The sequence below is a fragment of the Perna viridis genome, chromosome 11, assembly GCF_037379345.1.
Source record: "Perna viridis isolate PV_CMFRI_1.1 ecotype Kerala chromosome 11, ASM3737934v1, whole genome shotgun sequence".
Classification (NCBI taxonomy): domain Eukaryota; kingdom Metazoa; phylum Mollusca; class Bivalvia; order Mytilida; family Mytilidae; genus Perna; species Perna viridis.
Genome location: NC_142455.1, coordinates 35,325,257 through 35,345,184, shown reverse-complemented (window position 1 = coordinate 35,345,184; position 19,928 = coordinate 35,325,257). Strand labels below are relative to the sequence as shown.

General features: G+C 33.9%; 3 protein-coding genes across 3 annotated transcripts; all 3 read right to left on the bottom strand.

Moving 5' to 3' along the window:
* Positions 1-1,431: 1,431 nt before the first annotated feature.
* Positions 1,432-6,112, bottom strand: LOC148603889 (heat shock 70 kDa protein 12A-like). Its single transcript, XM_088553095.1, has 5 exons — positions 5,924-6,112; positions 5,331-5,674; positions 4,233-4,451; positions 3,597-3,756; positions 1,432-3,084 (listed from the first exon to the last, which is right to left on the bottom strand). Exons 2-5 carry the CDS (start codon positions 5,658-5,660, stop codon positions 1,622-1,624), a joined length of 2,172 nt encoding a protein of 723 aa, XP_088409221.1. The 5' UTR covers positions 5,661-5,674; positions 5,924-6,112; the 3' UTR covers positions 1,432-1,621.
* A 756-nt stretch (positions 6,113-6,868) lies between these two features.
* On the bottom strand, positions 6,869-11,501 carry LOC148603888 (uncharacterized). The gene is made up of 6 exons (XM_088551470.1): positions 11,349-11,501; positions 10,541-10,655; positions 9,246-9,873; positions 8,406-8,581; positions 7,600-7,820; positions 6,869-7,196 (listed from the first exon to the last, which is right to left on the bottom strand). The coding sequence occupies exons 1-6, from the start codon at positions 11,357-11,359 to the stop codon at positions 6,869-6,871; spliced, it is 1,479 nt and encodes a 492-aa protein (XP_088407596.1). The 5' UTR covers positions 11,360-11,501.
* A 1,592-nt stretch (positions 11,502-13,093) lies between these two features.
* Positions 13,094-16,129, bottom strand: LOC148603887 (ninjurin-2-like). Its single transcript, XM_088552969.1, has 2 exons — positions 15,969-16,129; positions 13,094-14,202 (listed from the first exon to the last, which is right to left on the bottom strand). The coding sequence occupies exon 2, from the start codon at positions 14,193-14,195 to the stop codon at positions 13,680-13,682; it is 516 nt and encodes a 171-aa protein (XP_088409095.1). The 5' UTR covers positions 14,196-14,202; positions 15,969-16,129; the 3' UTR covers positions 13,094-13,679.
* Between the last annotated feature and the right edge of the window lie 3,799 nt (positions 16,130-19,928).

Sequence of the window (19,928 nt, the reverse complement as noted above, 5' to 3'; positions counted from 1 at the left end):
TCAGATATTACAAAACTTAGTGTGATTTTCCGTGTTTCAAGGAGAAACCTCTCATCTGCAGCATTAAAATCAAATACATAGAAAGTTCAAGATTCGGAAATAAATTGTATATACATGCAAGATGTATTCAAAACCAAAGTTATCAAAAGAGGAAGTCTAAATATAGCACAAATTAGCTTCATAAGTAAATATCAAAGGAGCTACAAACTTAATACAAGTAATGACACATCAGTTTATAGGAGTTTTCGAATTTTGTGCTGTACATTGTAAGTATAATGTTCAAAACCTACATGTACATGTACATTAATTTATCTTTCCATTGGTATATTATATACGGCTTTATCATATATTTTAATTAAAATATGCGTTTTTTTAATATGCATTATTAGTAATTGTGTAGACTCTATATCGCATACTCTATATCACACTCCTAGGCGTATATCGCAAACCTTATATCACACCCCAAGACCTACATGTATATCGCATACTCTATATCACACTCCTAGGCGTATATCGCAAACCTTATATCACACCCCAAGACCTACATGTATATCGCATACTCTATATCACACTCCTAGGCGTATATCGCAAACCTTATATCACACCCCAAGACCTACATGTATATCGCATGTCATATATCGCACCAGTACATGAAGTAGTAGAGTTAAAATAAATAATAAAATGAACGTAACATGTTAAAAACTGTAGCACATGCTGTATCAATCTTCGACCTATATCACACCATGAACCAGTGGTCTTTGCATGGGGGATATATGGGTCTCGGGTTATGGCTTGTGATACTAATTTTGACATACGATATTCAGTATATCTCAGCTCAATAAAATCGAACGCTAGAGCACTTTTCATGCTCGTCCGTAAAACCATTTATGAAACAAGATATTGTGCAGTATGTTTTTGTACTTTGTTATCCAAATAACTTTGAATTATCAGTAATGTGCTTGATCCTTGGATTAAAACAAACATGAAGTTGTAAGCGTTGTGCGCCATGCTATGCATATCCCAACTTCCGTACTTGAAGTTGGTATCCAAGAGCAGCCGAAATTGCTTACAATGTATTCCTCATATGTAAGGGGCCACAAACCAAATTTGAAATCAATCCATCCGTTTAAATTTGAACGGACGAACAGACAGAATGACGGACGGAGAAGATGATTCCTATAAACCAAACACTCGTAGAGAGGGATAAAACATTTCACGGTAAAACAAAACGCAGAAAATCGTGAACAAAATGTTTGTTGTCACAAATTGACCAATTGAAATTCAATAAAAAAAATGAGGAAAGCACTACTAACTCTTACAAAGGCCCTCTCATTATTTTTTTCTTTAAGAGAGAATTGCTATACCAGATTTAAGGAGGTACACAACACTACATGTTAATTTGCGACATTCTGATATCAAACTTAAAGCATCTTAGTGATCTTAGTGATCAAAAGTTTTATTGATGAAGTTACTATATGTTCATTGAATTTATACCTATGAAACATGTGGTCAAATTCTGGAAATTTATATTATTTTGCTTCTTTTATCAAAGTAAAACACTGAATAAAAAAATTTAAACAAGTGCTGTACATTTTAAAGATGATAGTAGGTACCCCCTTGATCAATCGACTTCTATTTTGATGTCATCATCAGAATCCTCAATTTTAAAGCTAGTCATCGATGCTTCAATTTTTGTCACACTCATTGCTGAACCTTTCCTATGACTTTCTGGAATTTGTGAGTAGATAGTTGACCTTGAGTTAGTTTTTTGTAATGGTGCCCTGTTTAACATCAAGCTTCCTTTGAAGCTTTCGTCATCAGGAATTGTGTCAAGACTATTTGTTGAACCTATTTGACTCCCTGTTATACTCTTTACACTTGACCTTGACCCAGTTCTGGATAGTTCTTCCTCTATCGTTTGTAAATTTGTTTGAGAAGAGAATTGGGTCTCTACAATACCAGTAGGTCTAGAGGATCGAGCAGACGACGCACGTGATGTTGTAACCGATTGTAAAAACTCAAAACGTGCACATGATTTAGCCCCCGTTTCATCTGATATGTATGTACCGATCATTTCTTCGCCAGCGAATTCAAGTTCAACAGTTCCGAACACGCGCTTTGGCCATTTTCCATCGGGTGGCGGTACAACAATTTCAGCATGCAGGCGACATCCTTCGTCTGTGGTGTATACGGGCGCCTCGCTATCGCTGGCATATATCTGCACCCTGATTGGTAATAATCTCTTATCCTGTGTTTCCTCACTGTCGAAAACATCTATAACTCTAATAGATCTCACCTCACCCTCCTTAATTTCTTCATTGACTGTGAACAATACGCGAAAAATGAATGAGCAATATGGCTTTCCGTTCCAAATTACTCTGTGTGACATCGGATGACGTCGTTTACTAAAGGGAAGCATAGCGTTGACGCCATAAGTAAAGTTACATAATCTCATACCCACAGTTCGGGGATTATGTCCGAATATTACCCCACCTTTCAAAACAGCAAGACCACCCTCAACTGGAATGAAAAACTCCAAATTTGGAAACGCATTACGAAGTTCTAGCTGTAGAACCTCTGATTCTGAGAACCCACCAACCATCAAAATCGCCGAAACGTCCTTACACCGGGGGTGATTAAGAATTTTCGTTACTTCATTGATGAGGTTTTGTGTAATTTCCTCGTAAAATTCTTCGAATACGTCTGAAGAAAGATGCATTTTAGATCTTTTATATCTAACTTTTCCTCGATATGGTGAACGTTCGATAGCATCTACTATTTTGTCTTCGCAATAAGTTTCAAATAAATCGCACAACTCGAACGGAATTCTAATAACAACGTCATTTTTTGATGATCTACTGTAGGTTTTCTTTTTTAATTCAAATTGTCGACATAAATCAAGATAATCCGGTCCATTGAAATCTCTAAACTGGGCCATTGTTTCCTCGCCAAGTATGGTTGACAGCATACGTAGAAATTCTTCATTGAGACGGTCCCCGCCCCATGGTCCACCGGTAACTTTATACAACATATCGATTTCATCCCCACATGTAACTGCCTGCGTCGAAATATTTATAGTGCCACCTTCAAAGTAAAGTAAAGTAAAATCGATTTAGACCATGATTCTAAAAAAGAAAACTTATTTTGTTAATTTACATTAAATTATTTGGAATTTGAAATATTATAATTTAACGCCCCAAAATTTGTTCTGAATAGAATACGAAGTCCTAATAACAGTAAGCAGTACAATTTTTTCCTAAGGACTTAATAGCACTGAGAGCTAGATTTCATCCTGACAGGAAAGAAGTAACCCGATATATAATGTAAGGGTCCATTCTAGTTTCGTATTTTTAACAACAAATCAAATTGTTCACAGCTCACACCTTAAAATCATGAAGAAAAATAAATACGAGTTAATGTAAACTGTAAATGGCATATTCAACTTCCACTTGTTACAGGTTACACCTCTCTATTTGTTATATATTAATATTAATATTAATTACTGAAATAAGACGTCAGTGTGGTGTTTGATATGATAAAATTTAGGATGCACTTTCTTTTCATTTGATATGGTACAATGATAAACAGTTACCAACCTCCTGCATCAACCACTATATACTTTCTACCAGCTTCAAAAGATTTGAATGCTGTAATTTGATTAGTTCCTATGAATTTGTCAACAGGAAGTACTCTGCAGTAGACTGAGGCAGCTTCCGGTTCAAACAAGATGGAAAGTTTTTCTCTTTGTATGTTTGCCTATAACAGGTAAAAGTTTCTTTTAAAAAGATTCGTATATACACATTTAGTTAGCTTAGCAAACTAGAAAAAAAGAAAATAATATGAGGCAGGTTCAAAATGTCGAAGGAATAAGTTGAATATAATGGTAAGTTACGCATTTTTCAGTTTTACATTAATCTATGATATATTTTCCTTCATAATTTTACAACATTTTATGATGTTATCTACATGTAAGAATATTTTTTTGTTAAAGATATGAAACTAGCAAAGATTCTTCCTCAGTGTAAAAAGTTAAATTCCTGTTAGACTGAAATCTGGCTAAAGTTTATTGCTTATAAGTTTATAGGTTAAACTCGTGGCTTCGAAATTCATGATCACGATATCATGATGGGAAATGCGATAAACGATGAGTTTTCTGTGAACACTTTTGACTTTGGTCAAAAATAAGTATAAACTTATAATTTATACAAACACTCAATAATATACACTAGTACCTTTTCTGCACATAGCGCCATGAACTCTTTTGCAGGTTCTGTCCACAGAGACGGTACGGTTATCACCCACCAAATCTCACTTTCATGCAGTCCAATATTACGTTCCTTTAACTGTTTCAGTAAATGACGCTTTAAATAGTTCAAAGCAATGGAGAAAATTATCCTTGCCGGCATCGGCTTGCCTCCGACGTCGTTTATTTTGAAGTCTTTGCTGATGTCCTGTTAAATGTTAATGAAGCTATAAAATTAACTCGCACCTCTGTTTCAAAGGTATTAATGTACATGGAACTTGAATCTTCTATTTGCCAATAAACAGACAAATACAAAAAAGAACATAAATAACTAAAATCATACATACAAAGTAAAAAAATAAATGAGCAACCCGGACCCTACTAAAAACTTGGAGCATTGACAAGGTGCATCGGTAGGGTAAGTCGGTAGGGTAAGTCGGTAGGGTAAGTGTCCTCAGCATTTCTAGAAACACCCGTCGAGTTGCTCATAAATAGTCAAGTCCGGGGTAGACAAAAGAGGAAAGGAAACATATGAAACGTTGAACAAAACAGTTTTCATGGTGAAGATAGATACACCTTAACCATTCACAATTTCATGATAACGACCATAAAACTTCTGAAGTGTTGACTGCAATCTTGTTGAAACATATCCCTGTTGCAGAAGCCTAATTTTAAGAAGTCGACCGCGATACAAAAAGTGTGCATTATTACGGCAAGCTCTGGCATAACGTATGAATTGTGATATGAAAACTCCAGATGCAGGTGCAGAAGGGATGTTGCCTTAGATGAAAGGGAAGTTGGCAATACTGAATGAAAAGTCATCATATTTATGGTATAGTTTGGTAAATAATTTGCCATCGATTTCTATAATAGTAGGTCAAGATATGAGGCTGACTTCACAGTGTCTGTAGTATCCTTTATCTAAAGTTCGATGTATCAAATCACCGAAACTACGATTTGTTAACGATAATACAAAGTGTGTTAAATGTTTGCAATTGAATAATTTAATAACAGAACATCGTCGAAATACAATAAAAGATCTCCATTTCTCGACGATACATTTTCTTCTACAAACTTAGCAATATACCTGTCCTTCTTGAATAGCATTATACAGCAACATCTTGAAACCTTTAAAATAGTACCAGTCATCCTGCATATTATCTCCAAGAATTCCTTCATATTTATCTTCTGCTTCGTAACCAAATGCAATGAATCGTTTTTCCAGGTCTAAGAGAACCGTGCATGGTGCCTTACTCGTTACAATATCCTTACTTCCGGTTGTCCATAAAAAGGTTGCTATATCTAACGGATTCGTTTTGTAATCATGGTGGAACGAAAAGGCATACCCTGCTGAAGTACTACCAAAATCTATTGCAGCAACAAGAAGTTTGTAATCTTCATCAATATTGGTTTCCATTGTACGCTTTTTTTCTACAAAATAGCGTTTAGTCTTATTTAAGCGTCATATTAATCGTAAATTGTATTCTTTGGGTTAGAGATGAATACCATCCGGAGTATATACATTCAAAAGCAAGTTTAAAAGACAAGGTTTACAACGAAAATAAAACAAAAACTTTGACTTTTTATATTCTTTAGGAACAATTCTTTAAGACACTGTGTGCCAACATGTATAATAAGGTAATTTTTGAGCGATAAGTGGTAAATCAATATACAGCTTACCTTACTAGTACTTCTACATCGCAATCACATCTTTTTCTCAAGATCGTCAACTTCGATGACAAAATGATTATTTCATTGGGAAATTAATCCCATTCTGTCTGTACAGTATATATCATAAAAGTATATATACCATTTATTGGCTTGCAGTTAATTCTAACAAGTTGTTAGGCATCTGATAAAGGGTGAATGATTTAACCGTCACGGACAAAGCGGGCGGTCAGATGGATTAGATATCATTGACTCAGACTGATTTAAACATAGGCAACAAGTTTGATATGAAATTTTAAACAAAGGCTATATGATTTAGAATTTAATTATACAGCCGAATGTAGCTCTATTTATTAACGCAGTTGTCTTATGGGAGACTATGTTTTGGTTGCTGACTCGTTCCCCCTTTTTTACATTCTATTTGTTTTTTAATGTTATTTCGTGTCATACACATTTTGAAATAGTTTACTGTTTATTTCATAGCGAAAAACAGAACTGATTTAACTTAAATTCAAATACCGTGAATGGGACGCCATGTTTAAAAATTTCTTGTTTTATATTTGTCGCAACATTGCTAATTTATACCAAATTGTTACAGCCTCGCTTTGTAAAAGAGAAATCAAGGGAACCAAGATTATAGCGGAAATCAAAAGAATGTAATCCAGGGAATGTAATACAGGGACAAAGACCATCACAACAACAATAACAAAAATTATAATGTACCTAAAATAATACATACAAAGTAACAAAAGTAAATAAGCAACTCGGACTCCACTAAAAACTTGTAAAGTCTAGAAAAAATATATAAAAAACCGTGACATTTTTTTCCTAATCATAAGAATCTACATTTTGTTTAATATGATTCGAATACATGTATGTTTGTTTTGTAGAGACCAACAGAAGTTTCAGCCATCCTTCGATACGTTAAACTATTGTCATTTAATTAACATTCTACAACTATTTATTAGTATTAAAACAATGGAACAAATTGTATATAAAATTTAAAGGGTGGATTATTGGATTGATATAACCAGTTAAACAAAACTTTTGCTCCCTTTGAATTGAATGTTTGACCTTTATGACCCTATTTTTTATGGCAGCAACATAGTTTTGAATTATCGGATATGCACTTTGGCAAAAATCAGCACACACTGAGCTTGATTCCGAACAAAGCTTCGGAAATTCCGATCGGCTTTCTAGAGAAAGAGTTTTAGTTTGTATGTTCCATTCCTGCCTACATTTTCTATAGTGATGTGTGACTGCCTTACGTCCATCGATGTATAATCTGTAAATTGAAAGATAAACCCATTTAGGAAATGTTATGTGTCTTTCATTAATATATAAATAGCGTAGTAATGTAATATTTTTTTATAAAAAAAAAATGACATAATTGTCATATGTACATACAGCTTATTAGTGTCTTGAAATTTAATTATTTTGCCAATGTGAGCTGAACATCGTCGTTCGATCTAGAGACATTTTGTTATAAATTATGTGTTTACAATTTACATGAATATTTCTCCAAATTCTAGTAATTATATTATAGATTTATAATACTAAAAGGAAAATAACCTCGAGTTACCTCTCTTTTCCCGCACACTTGTTTTTTATGTGGACAAACGATCGACATTTAACCCTATGTCTATAACCTGGTCGAAGAGTAACATTTGATGCATGTTTATTTTTACCGTTTGTATCCTTCCAACGGTTGTAGATCGTGAACAGAAATAGATTCTAGAAGCACTCGTTGTGGCATGAATATATTTTTAGCTTTATGAACAACAGGAGTGGTTCCTGCAATGTATTTTTCTAAATACAGTTGGCTCGATTCTTTGACAGAGATTCTAGAATCCAAGTGATACACTACGGGAAAGGTGATACTCCCTATAGGCGCCTTGAAGCGTTCTTCCTATAGGTAAAACAAATTCAAGTTTATTTGTAAGATATATATATATATATATATATATATATATATATATATATATATATATATAGCGTAGGCTGGTCGTTTGAATATGTTACATATATTAATCAGGTTTTTAAACAGTAACATTAGTTTATAATATTTCATTTCAAATAATTACACAAATACTACGTGCAGGTTTTGGGAAAAAAAACCTTTTAGTAAGCTAATGTGTATCCGTCTCCTATCACATGACAAAATGATAGCATTAACTGAAAAATCATTTTAAGTGATATTTTCATTTTTAAACCCGTAAGAAAATTCTTTTCACCTATTCCTATTTAACCATTTTAGAAATTGAGATAGAGGAAAATCTGGACATATAATTGAAAGCATTAAATATCGGGCGGCCATAGAACACAAAGAACAGTCCAAATCATGCATTATACAGGTTTAGATAAACAAACAAATTGGATTTTAATTTTCCAGTCTTAGACACCAACATTAATTCCTAGCCCAAGCCTATGATCGCCTGTTTAATTTTATTTTTTTTACCAATTATTAAACTGTACAATATTTTAATTAACTAACCAGAAAGTTCCACCACGATCCGTTCGGAGGATACCCATTCGGTATCATAAATTCATCGACATCCATGACAGACACATACCGGAAGTGATACAACCGCATCATACAATCCATGAGAACTACGCGTTCATCATAAAATGCCTGCATTTTCTTCTCTCCCACACTTCTTGGTACAGAATCTAGATAAATAAATTCACTGTTATATTCATATCAAAATTACGGACGTAAGGACAGCAGGTTTGAGTGACGGAATGTGGCTGCTCTTAGTTGTAGAGGTACAATGGAAGAATGCGGTTCAAGGAAAACAATTGAATCCTGTCGTGCAACATGTATTTTACACTTTCTGCCAAACCAATTAAGAGGGTCAATTCTATGAAAGAAAATATATGAAGATTGGAGGAAAAAAAATCCCATGAGAGAAAAAAATTCCATGGGATTTCATGAAATCCCCTTTGATAATGAAAAAGCCCATGGGATAAAAAAAAATACCATGAATTTAAAATTGTTACTACAAATTTATTTTAGGAAATATTGTAAAACAAAATGCATTTTATTAAATCCCATGCAAATCTGCATCCAATGGTTACTCACATGACTTGATAGGTTGTAGAAAAAGCGGCGGAAGATTTGCAATTTAGCGTTTTGCAAATTTAATTGTCTTGTGTTCAAAGCGTTAAGCTTACTTTGTATGAACTGAAAAACCGATCGTCCTAATTGTGCATGTACAACACCAAAAAATAGGTCAAAGTGTTGAAAAAGGTCAAGCGAAAGATCCTTTGAATACATGTTTAATCTAAAAAGGTATATGGAAGAAAGAACCGTGTTGACAATTTCTAAACTCACCCTTTTCGGGAAAATCGAATCCTTTGACCATGTGCAGCACACCTTCTTTCTCATAGTGTTCCAAAACTTTCAAAGCAAACAAACTCTTTATTTCGTACGGGTAAGCTACAATTCTTTTTACGCCGACAAGTTTTTGGAATTCAAACCACTCTATGAGACGGTTTCCATTTATATTCCCATATATTAACTTAGCACACTGACCAATTCTCCCTTGATGTTCAACGTCAGTAGCAGTAGGTCGAACATAAACCTTAGTGTCCAGAGAACAACTATGATTGGTCAGTTCCAATGTGACCCCCTTCATATGTTTTAAATCTACTTCCGGTTGACATAAGTACATTACAACAATGAGTTCTTCATCAAAGAATATGCTCCAAGGCATCACTATATCTGCATTGGTTGACATAAGTTTAGAATTATGCAAAAGAATACAGCATTTTACTTGTCTTTTTCTGAGAGGTTCATGAATCCACGCAATGGCTGTGATTTTTGAATGAGAGAGATCATTTCCCTGGTATTTTGATTCAACATATGCTGAATATATATACAGTCGTGTGTTCGGTTTGTACATAGAAGAATTGCGTGTCTTAGAGCCATGTGATCGGTGCGTCGCTGGCCCACTGATATACTAATGCAAACACAGATATAAATTAAGTAAAGCAAACTGAAATGAAAATAACTTTTTCAGTACAATTTTGGTATATCAATTACTAGTACATTTGTATTTCAACATTGGAAGAGTATGTTCTTGGCATGTATAACGTACGTCCCATTTCTGTCGACCATTAGATACTTGCCATGTTAGACATACGTGTAAATGTTACTTTAATGAGATACATGTACATTGTATATCGCCTGAATATACCTGAAATACTGCTGCTCGGGCGTTAAACCCCAACAAACAAATGTACATTGTGTATGTTTAAATAATTCAATTTGATTTGAAACAAGCTTTCTGATTGGTTGGTTCTCCTTGCGTATACCAGGTGTGGTACTATGACATCATCAATGTCGACCAATTGGTCCGTATTCCGCGATTCAAATAATTCCAAAAGTTTTGATTACATATCAATTATTGATATATGGACTGTCACCCATTAAAAATTGAATTATAAGGAATGTTTCTATTTTCTGAACATGTTATGAATTAAACTGAAACTGGTTTAGGACTGATAACACTTTTTATAAAACACTTAACGATTTATAAGTGCAAACTGTCGCAAACTTGGTTATTTTGTATAACATGTTACAAAAAATATAGAAATATTCTTAAAGAGTTATAAATGTAATCTTACATGGTGTGTTGTGTTGATCAAGCTTAAGTTCAGGATCGCAACCATCAGGCCGGAAAAGACGACACCCATCAGCAGGATTGATACCTTGACCTTTTTTACAAACCTACCGTTATATCTATATACAGAAACGGACTACTAGTATATAAACATACATTTATAATCATTTTTAAAACATAAGTCGTTCATTCAGAATTTCTAAGAAGTCAAAAGAAACTAAATAAAAAGAACACAAAGTTAACTATTTTTTTTTGAAAGATGGAGTCTACCAAATTTAAGATAAATTGCCTGTGGTCCTCTAGAACAACTACACGGTGACTAACGACTCTCTATATTTTGAAAGATTTTATACTAATAGCACTTCCCTTCTCGGTTATAAAATATGACATTAGGGTAGTTCTTCGTGGTGGATCACGACGACGCTTAGACTACAATGAGAATACTACTGCATGTACTAACTTGAGCTTTGTACACGTATTTCTGAACTCGACACACCAAAGCATTCACACTGGATGACGGAAGGAAAGAATTTTGTTTCTCATAACACGCTACTCGTAAATACATTCGTTCTTACAGAATCGTTCATGGAAATTGCTTGATTGAATTTGATGGATTGCAATTGATTTTTTATTAAATTCAAGAGCGAAAACATTTAGTGAAGAGTGAAACGTTAAATTTAAAATGCTCTAGATAACATAAAACAAGTCCCCAACCCCCAAAGCAGATATGTCGTGGGACATGCTTTGTGCATGACGAAGAGAAGAAACTATATATCGTTTCACACTCTTGATATAAACGAATTGTGTATTACCTCATTTTCATTGTCGAACATGTCCAACTTGCATCTATTTCCCATTCGATTTCATTTAAATGATTAATTAGAAACCTTATATCACAACACAACTATTTGTGTTATAAAAAGACAGAAACTTCGTTAAATCAATCGAGATGTCATTAAAGCATGATCATGTCATCAATGTGTCATTTTTGAACATCTGTCGTCGACATTAAGCACATAACAGCTGCTGCTGCAAAGACAATTTCTACATTTTGTGATCAGCCATCGGATTTACTTTGTTTCTTTGTACGAGTTATTTTGATTATTTTAGATTCTTCGTTGTGTCCGTGTGTCTGTTTTCCCGGTCTAGTCTTTGTTCTTAGAAAATATTTTTTTTGATTTCCGCCCGAATCTTGGTCACCTTGATGATTGTCTCCTATAAGTGGTCTAGTTTATACAGGACTGGTATAACAAAGGTCTTTATACAGCCTTACAGGACTGGTATAACAAAGGTCTTTATACAGCCTTACAGGACTGGTATAACAAAAGTCCTTATACAGCCTTACAGGACTGGTATAACAATATCTTTATACTATCTTATGGAAGTCCTTATATAGCCTTACAGGACTAGTATAACAAAGGTCTTTATACTGTCTTATGGAAGTCCTTATATAGCCTTACAGGACTAGTATAACAAAGGTCTTTATACTGTCTTATGGAAGTCCTTATATAGCCTTATAGGACTGTTATAACAAAGGTCCTTATATAGCCTTACAGGATTGATATAACAAAGGTCTTTATACTGTCTTATGGAAGTCCTTATATAGCCTTTCAGGACTGGTATAACAAAGGTCTTTATACTGTCTTATTGAAGTCCTTATACAGCCTTACAGGATTGGTATAACAAAGGTCTTTATACTGTCTTATGGAAGTCCTTATATAGCCTTACAGGACTGGTATAACAAAGGTCTTTATACTGTCTTATGGAAGTCCTTATATAGCCTTACAGGACTGGTATAACAAAGGTCTTTATACTGTCTTATGGAAGTCCTTATATAGCCTTACAGGACTGGTATAACAAAGGTCTTTATACTGTCTTATGGAAGTCCTTATATAGCCTTACAGGACTGGGTTAACAAAGGTCTTTATACTGTCTTATGGAAGTCCTTATATAGCCTTACAGGACTGGTATAACAAAGGTCTTTATACTGTCTTATGGAAGTCCTTATACAGCCTTACAGGACTGGTATAACAAAGGTCTTTATACTGTCTTATGGAAGTCCTTATATAGCCTTACAGGACTGGGTTGACAAAAGTCTTAAAACGGCCTTACAATACTAGGTTTACTTACAGGGTTCGGTTGATTTACCGAACTAGGTTGACTTACAGAACTAGGTTGACTTACAGGACTGGTTTGACTTACAGGATTTCGTTGAGAAATGTCTTTATACAGCACTCACAAGACTAGATTGACAAAAGTCTTTATACAGCTTTACAGGATTAGGTTGATTTACAGGGATGGGTTGACTTGCAGGACTAGGTTGACTTATAGGACTGCGTTGACTTACAGGATTAGGTTGACTTATAGGACTGCGTAGACTTACAGGACTAGGTTGACTTATAGGACTGCGTTGACTTACAGGATTAGGTTGACTTACAGGGCTGGATCGACTTACAGGACTTCGTTGACAAAAGACTTTATAAACCCTTACATGACTAGGCTGACAAAAGTCTTTATACGGCCTTACAGGACTGGGTTGGCAAAAGTATCACGCTAATAACTATCACTTTTTATTATATTTTGAAAAGCAAAAGATGAAGTAACAAATGCTTTAATGTTTATGCTTAAATCATGCATCATCAGTTGAACTTATGCACTGAACACATGATTAATTATATAGGAGTTTTGCAGTGAGAAATCATGCTATTAAAGAGAAATTAGATTAACGAAGTTTCAAATATTCAGAACATCGGTTTTATTGAACATTATAAAAATAAGCAGACACAAAGGGGTGGAAGATAAATCACAATTTAAAAATATTTTTCATATATACGCCATACATATTCTCGTTACACATGGAATAAGTTAACAAAACTTTAGAAAAGCGGGATATATATTTGATGGATTAGTGTCTGTTACACTTCAATAGCGTAAACATATAAGCTCATCTAAGAACCCGTATGGACGTTGTACATGTTTACACACCAAAAATTACCAGAATGCATTCAGTTAACATACACCATAGCTATACGTAGTATTCTTCGTTGACATTCACAAGCAATAAAATCTATGATTCACAGTTGTGAGTTGTATTGATGGTGCCCTCAGAGATGGTTTCTCATTGAGGTTGTAATGATGATACCTCACTGATGTTGTAATGATGGTGCCTCACTGAGGTCCATTCCATCAATAACAATGTTCAATACAACTATTATAAAAACAAGTATGAGGACGGCTGTATTAAGCTTCATTGTCGATTTATCGTTCCTCAGTTCGTTAGCCTGCTCCTCTATTGTTAGTTGTCGAAATAACTTCTTCGGCCGTTTCAGAGCCCCTTTATCCGTTTTGTCATTCAGCAGGTCTATAAAAGAGTCATCTCCCTCATGTCCATGACTTTTCTGATCTGGGACTTCTCCATTTGTGTGTGTACTTTTGTTTCCATGTTGTTCCCGAATACCCAGTAGTATCAGCATAATCCCGACGACAATCTGCAGAATGATGGACACAGACAGGAAAGTTATACCGGCCACGCATGTCGGCATTTCAATGCAGTCTTTTACCAGCAGTTTCTTGATCCGTGACACATTAGACAAGAGTAAAGCAACGTCCAGCATGCCTTTTGCTATTGACTTCCGGGTATTGTATTGGATCCGCGCCATCGTTGGACTGAATAAAATAAGGTAAGTTTAGCTTTTTTTTTAATGCTCGCCATCTTTGTAGCTTCTTATTTTCATGTTTGAAGTATATCAGTGAAAATATTTTTTTTTTCCAATAAAGATTTATAATTTTATTTTCTGAATGTTGAATATTGTATTTTCGTAATGTTTGCTACAATGTTTGATGATGTTACGGGTAACATCGGTAGTCCGACACTCATTAGTCCGACGCTCATTGGTCCAACACTCATAAGTCTGACACTCATTGGTCCGACGCTCATTGGAAATTCCAAGATTAAAGTTGGAATTTCCAAGATTAAAGTCGACAATTTAAAAAAAAATAAGGATGGCCCTAATACGCTTCCGTAGTATATGCATACGATTATTTATATTTTATTAGTGTGAGTTATATTATGTGAAAGTATTGTTCATTTGAAGCATTAACGTTGTGTTGATCTGTTATAGATATGAAGTTCAGTTTTTGACCTTGACCTTAAAGCTGGACATTAAAGTCTTAGTTACGCGAGACACATCGTACATTGGCATTTTTGGTGGTGAACAATCATGTCGTAAATGACTTGTGTATTTAGACCTACTTGGGTCGTATCATACATTTTTTTGGCGATCTTATTTGAAGAACATGTATGAAGTCTGGACCTAGAATTTAGTATAGGAGCTATATTTTCTTGAACATTATATCTACAGATTTGATAGTTTATTCTGGATATGGTGTTTGTTTACAACCATACCAAGTATCATTCATTACACTGTAATAAATGGAGAATTTGTAGTTATGGTTGGTAATGTGACGACTGAAAACATTTAAGAGATCAAGACTTATTTTCCGCGGGAAAAGTTGTCAGGGTGACGAAATGTTAAACCTTTCTAAATGAATAAATCAAAACAAATTCCGAAGTATCAGAAGATCCCGAAAGGCAAACACCTGGTGGTCTCTTTTTTCGTAACCTTCCTTAGTCAAAAAAAATATTATCCAATGAAAAATTATGGTAGTTGATTTTTATCCAATCGCTGTACACTATTGCTTACTTCCGTTTTCCGTGACAGGTCAGAAGCGATCAATTTTACTGCCCATCTTCTTAGGACGGGAAAAAGTATGTCAGTTTTGTTTTTAAAGAATTATTTGAATTACGAGCAATCTCATTCAACTATTGTCATGGTGTTTAATACGGATTTAACAATTAAAAACAACCAAGGGAGTGACGAAACAGAAAGTGAAAGTGCATGTATTTCGAATAGATGCTATTAATGTTACGACAAGGAGGGCTTAATACTTCAATGAAAGTAAAGAATATGGAGTTATGGTAAATTTGAAAGAAATACAAACACTTTACAGTTAAAACAGATATGAGATAACAAAAGATAAGAGTAATCAAGGGAACCAAGGTTATACATGTATCAGTAATCAAATGAATGTTATCCAGGGACAAGACCAGACATGGAAGTAACTAAAATCATACATACAAAGTAACAAAAGATGCTTAAAGATGATACGTCACCTATAAAGCGGAAACTAAGATTAAATGATCTAGCTAAATGATATTCCTTCTTTCGGATCAGATCAGATCAGCTATCATAAGAGTGAAGGAATAGGTCAGCAAGTAGAGGAGCACAATTTGAGAAATGTAATAATGTATATAACTTAATACATTTATATACAACAAGTAATACAAAGATTGAAATAAGAAATCCAATATTCTATTATATAAAAGCAAATTCTGAAGTAATCTACAGTATTATATGTATAATCATACTCACAGTCATCAACTTTGTTCTACACCTGGGGAAGTTCTATAGATAACAAAAGATGGATTAATTCGGATTTTTGTTGGGGGAAATGGTAAAAAAGGAAATTCGAAAAGTTTGTTTCCGCGTTATTTAATCTACAGGTGCGTGTAGGAAACACGTGGAAACTACGTATCATTATTACATAATTACAGCAGATTTAATGACGATCTAACCACATATTTTAGTGTTAAAATAGAATAAAATTATTTGGTTTAAATAAAAAATGAAATGGACCGTTCAGTTGATAAAAGTCTTTACAGTATTTAAATTTAAATATCGACTGTATACAGTAAGTTTATCATAAGGAAGTTTAGAGAGAATGGAATTTAGAAGATATTAAATGGGGTTTACAAGGAGTGGGTCATTGTACTGGTTATATTACTGTACTTTTGGGTTTACAAGGAGTGGGTCATTATACTGGTTATATTACTGTACTTTTGGGTTTACAAGGAGTGGGTCATTATACTGGTTATATTACTGTACTTTTGGGTTTACAAGGAGTGGGTCATTATAATGATGATATTAATGTACTTAATCTTTTGTTTTTTATTCAGCCATGTTCTTTTTGAATTGTTAAATAAACGATGATGACAGGTACTCGTTTATTAAGTACAGACTATTAGAAGAAAGAACTTCTAGCAGGTACTAAATTACAATAGACATGGATGCAAGGGATTTACAATTGGCCACAGCAAACGTTAGATAACCAGAAATCTGACTCCTTAATTTCTTTGTACTCGGACGTAGTAGATGTTCCAAAAAATATCAGTGACCACGATGCCGTAATAGCACTAGTTGAATGTCCTAAATTGACATTTCGATCTGACTATGTGATCATGCAGATTTCAATTAGTTTTCCGAGATGATGCGCAATACAGACTGGTTTGAGTTGTTTAACGGGAAATCTGTTGCGAAACTTGCGAAATATTTACTGAAATATTTCAGACAATTGCTGGTGACAGCATACCATCAAAACACGTTACCATCCGCAGTCGTGACAACCCATGGTTTAATAACCAAAGAAATTCGTATAAGAGATAGACTACGGAAAAAGTGCCAAAGTTCGGACGCGATTCCGATAAAGCACGGTATAAAAAACAAAGGAAAAAAGTGAACAATCTTAAACAATGACTGAAAGAAAAATTTGAAAATAATTTAGATAATATTATCTTGGAACACACATCGAATCCTAAGGCATATTGGAAAATAATGAAAATATTAATAAAATTAAACAAAGGTTCCAATGAATTGCCACCCTTACAAAACATTATCAATGACCGCAGTGTAGAAGCAAACGCTTATAGAGACGGAGATAAGTGTAATCTATTAAACAAGTATTTCTCATCCATGTCAAAAATTAATAACATAAATCTTCCTGATTTCCCAATTAAAACTCATGCTATACTTGATTTACCAACAGCAAATTTACAGGACATTGTCAACGTCATTCAAACTCTAAGGCTAAATAAGGCATCAGGACCAGACCTAATAAGTCATAGGATGTTACAAATGTGCCCCGAAATTATTGCTAAGCCACTAGAATTTATGTTCAATAAATCCTTACAGCACGGTATATTTCTCTCGCAGTGGAAACTTTCAAACGTGATTCCAATTTTCAAGAAAGGTGATACTTCATTACCCTCTAATTACAGACCCATTTCTCTTATAAGCTGTGTTGGGAAAGTAATGGAAAGGGTTGTTTATAATTACATTTACAACCACCTTCATTCAAACAATTTACTATATAAGTTTCAGTCGGGAATTCTACCAGAACGATCCACAGTTCATCAGTTAGTTGAATTGTATAACAATATACTCAATTCAAAGGAAAAAGAAAGAAATATCATGCTTTGTATTTTGCGATTTCTCATAGGCCTTTGATAAAGTATGGCATCGGGGGTTATCGCATAACTTTTATTCATAATTTATATAAATGACATAGCAGATAGTCTATTTTCTTTTGTATGATTTTTGCTGATGATACATCTTTCGGATACTCAAGCAACAACGTAACAGAAATAAAAAATGTTATTGATCGCGATCTTTTATCGTTGGACAAATGGTCAAAAACATGGTTAATGGACTTTAACCTAAGTAAAACAGAAATTATGATGTTTTCAAAAGTCGATCTTCCAACTATAAATTTCAGTCTGAACGGAAAAGACATTCCGCTTAACAAAACTCATAAACATTAGGGAGTTACTTTTAGTGACGACGCAAAATGGAACGATCACAGAAAATCTAGCTACCTCGATTAGAAAACATCTTAGTATTCTTCGAAAATTAAAATTTAAACTTTCTCGGAATCACTTAGAAAAACTATTCACAGTGTATATCCGACCTTTATTTGAATATGCCTCAGAAGTCTGGGATAATTGTGGGATAGTAAACACTCAAAAGCTAGAAACTTTACAACTCGAAGCTGCTAGAATGATAACTGGCTTACCGATATTCACCAATTCGGAGCATATCGAGAAATTGGATGGGAAAAACTAGAAGATCGAAGAAAACGTACAAAATTAAATTTATTTCATAAAATATATAATAAAGTGGCTGCGCCTCGGGCCAATACAGGTGATTGAAACACAGTTGATGATTATGGAATACCCATTTTATGACACATTTGTTCACTTATCATATTTGAACTGTTGTTTTTGCGAAAAAGTAATGAGTTTCAGTGGTCTTGTCTTAACATGGATTTTAGTTGATCTACCGGAATTTGAAATTTTGTATAAAGACCAACTAAAGCCATATTCAGACCAGTAAATTATGTATAAAATCACTGATTTTCATATTAAGAAGTGAATTCTGTATAAAAAACCAGATTTTTTTTCTCTCGCAAAAACAACAGTTGAAAGATGATTCTCTATAAACTGGTCCATTTCTGTTGTATTTAAACACGTTCTTAAATAATATAGAATACAAAAATAAACAACTACATAACTGTAAATACAGCTAATTTTGTCATGTCAACTGATTTCTGTTACTGTCGTTGCATTGTGTTATTTTCCCGGTTTTAGAATTCGAAGGACAATATTTTGTTGACATTTGAACAAGAAATAATGTTTTTGTTCTTATTATCACACAAAAACAAATCACGTGTTTTTGCAACTCAACGTTTTTGTCTAACTTGGGGAAAATGAATGAGAACACACTTTTCTAATGGTACTTCTTGTACATTATTCTATAACATATGAATATTCATGCTACTTTTGATCATTTTGCACTCTTGATTAACCAAATGTACATGTACTGTTACAAAATCCTTTGTCTTAATTAGTAGTTGGTTAATTGAATTGTCTTAATTAGTAGATTGGATGATTGATTGATGTCTAAGCAGCAATATTTCAGCTATATTCTAGTGATGAACATACAATGGCTGATTAAATGAACATGAATATTAAATGATGATGCCTCACAGGAAACTGTTCAATTATTTCGCAGTGCTATCTTTGAAAAAAAAAAAACAAAAACAAAAACAAAAATAAAATAATAATAATAAAAAAAAATCATTATTAGCACGTTCGTTATCGGCAGAGTAATCAAGGGAACCAAGGTTATAGTGGTAATCAAAAGAATGCAACCCAGGGACAAAGACCAGACATGAATAACAGACATACACAACAAAGAACAAAAAGTAACTAAAATCATACATACAAAGTAACAAGAGTAAATGAGCAACTCGGACTCCACTAAAATCTGGGAGCATGGATCAGGTGCACCGGTAGGGTAAGCGTCCTAAGCACTAGGGTAATCACCGGTAACGTAATACATGAATAAATAATTCAGACGTCAGTTAATTATATCTAAGGGATCCTTATAAATAATTCAGACACCAGTTATTTATATCTAAGTAGATAAATGAACAACAATTATAAATCTGTAATAATATCTGACAAAATAAAAATCATAAAACACTCCAGTAATTAT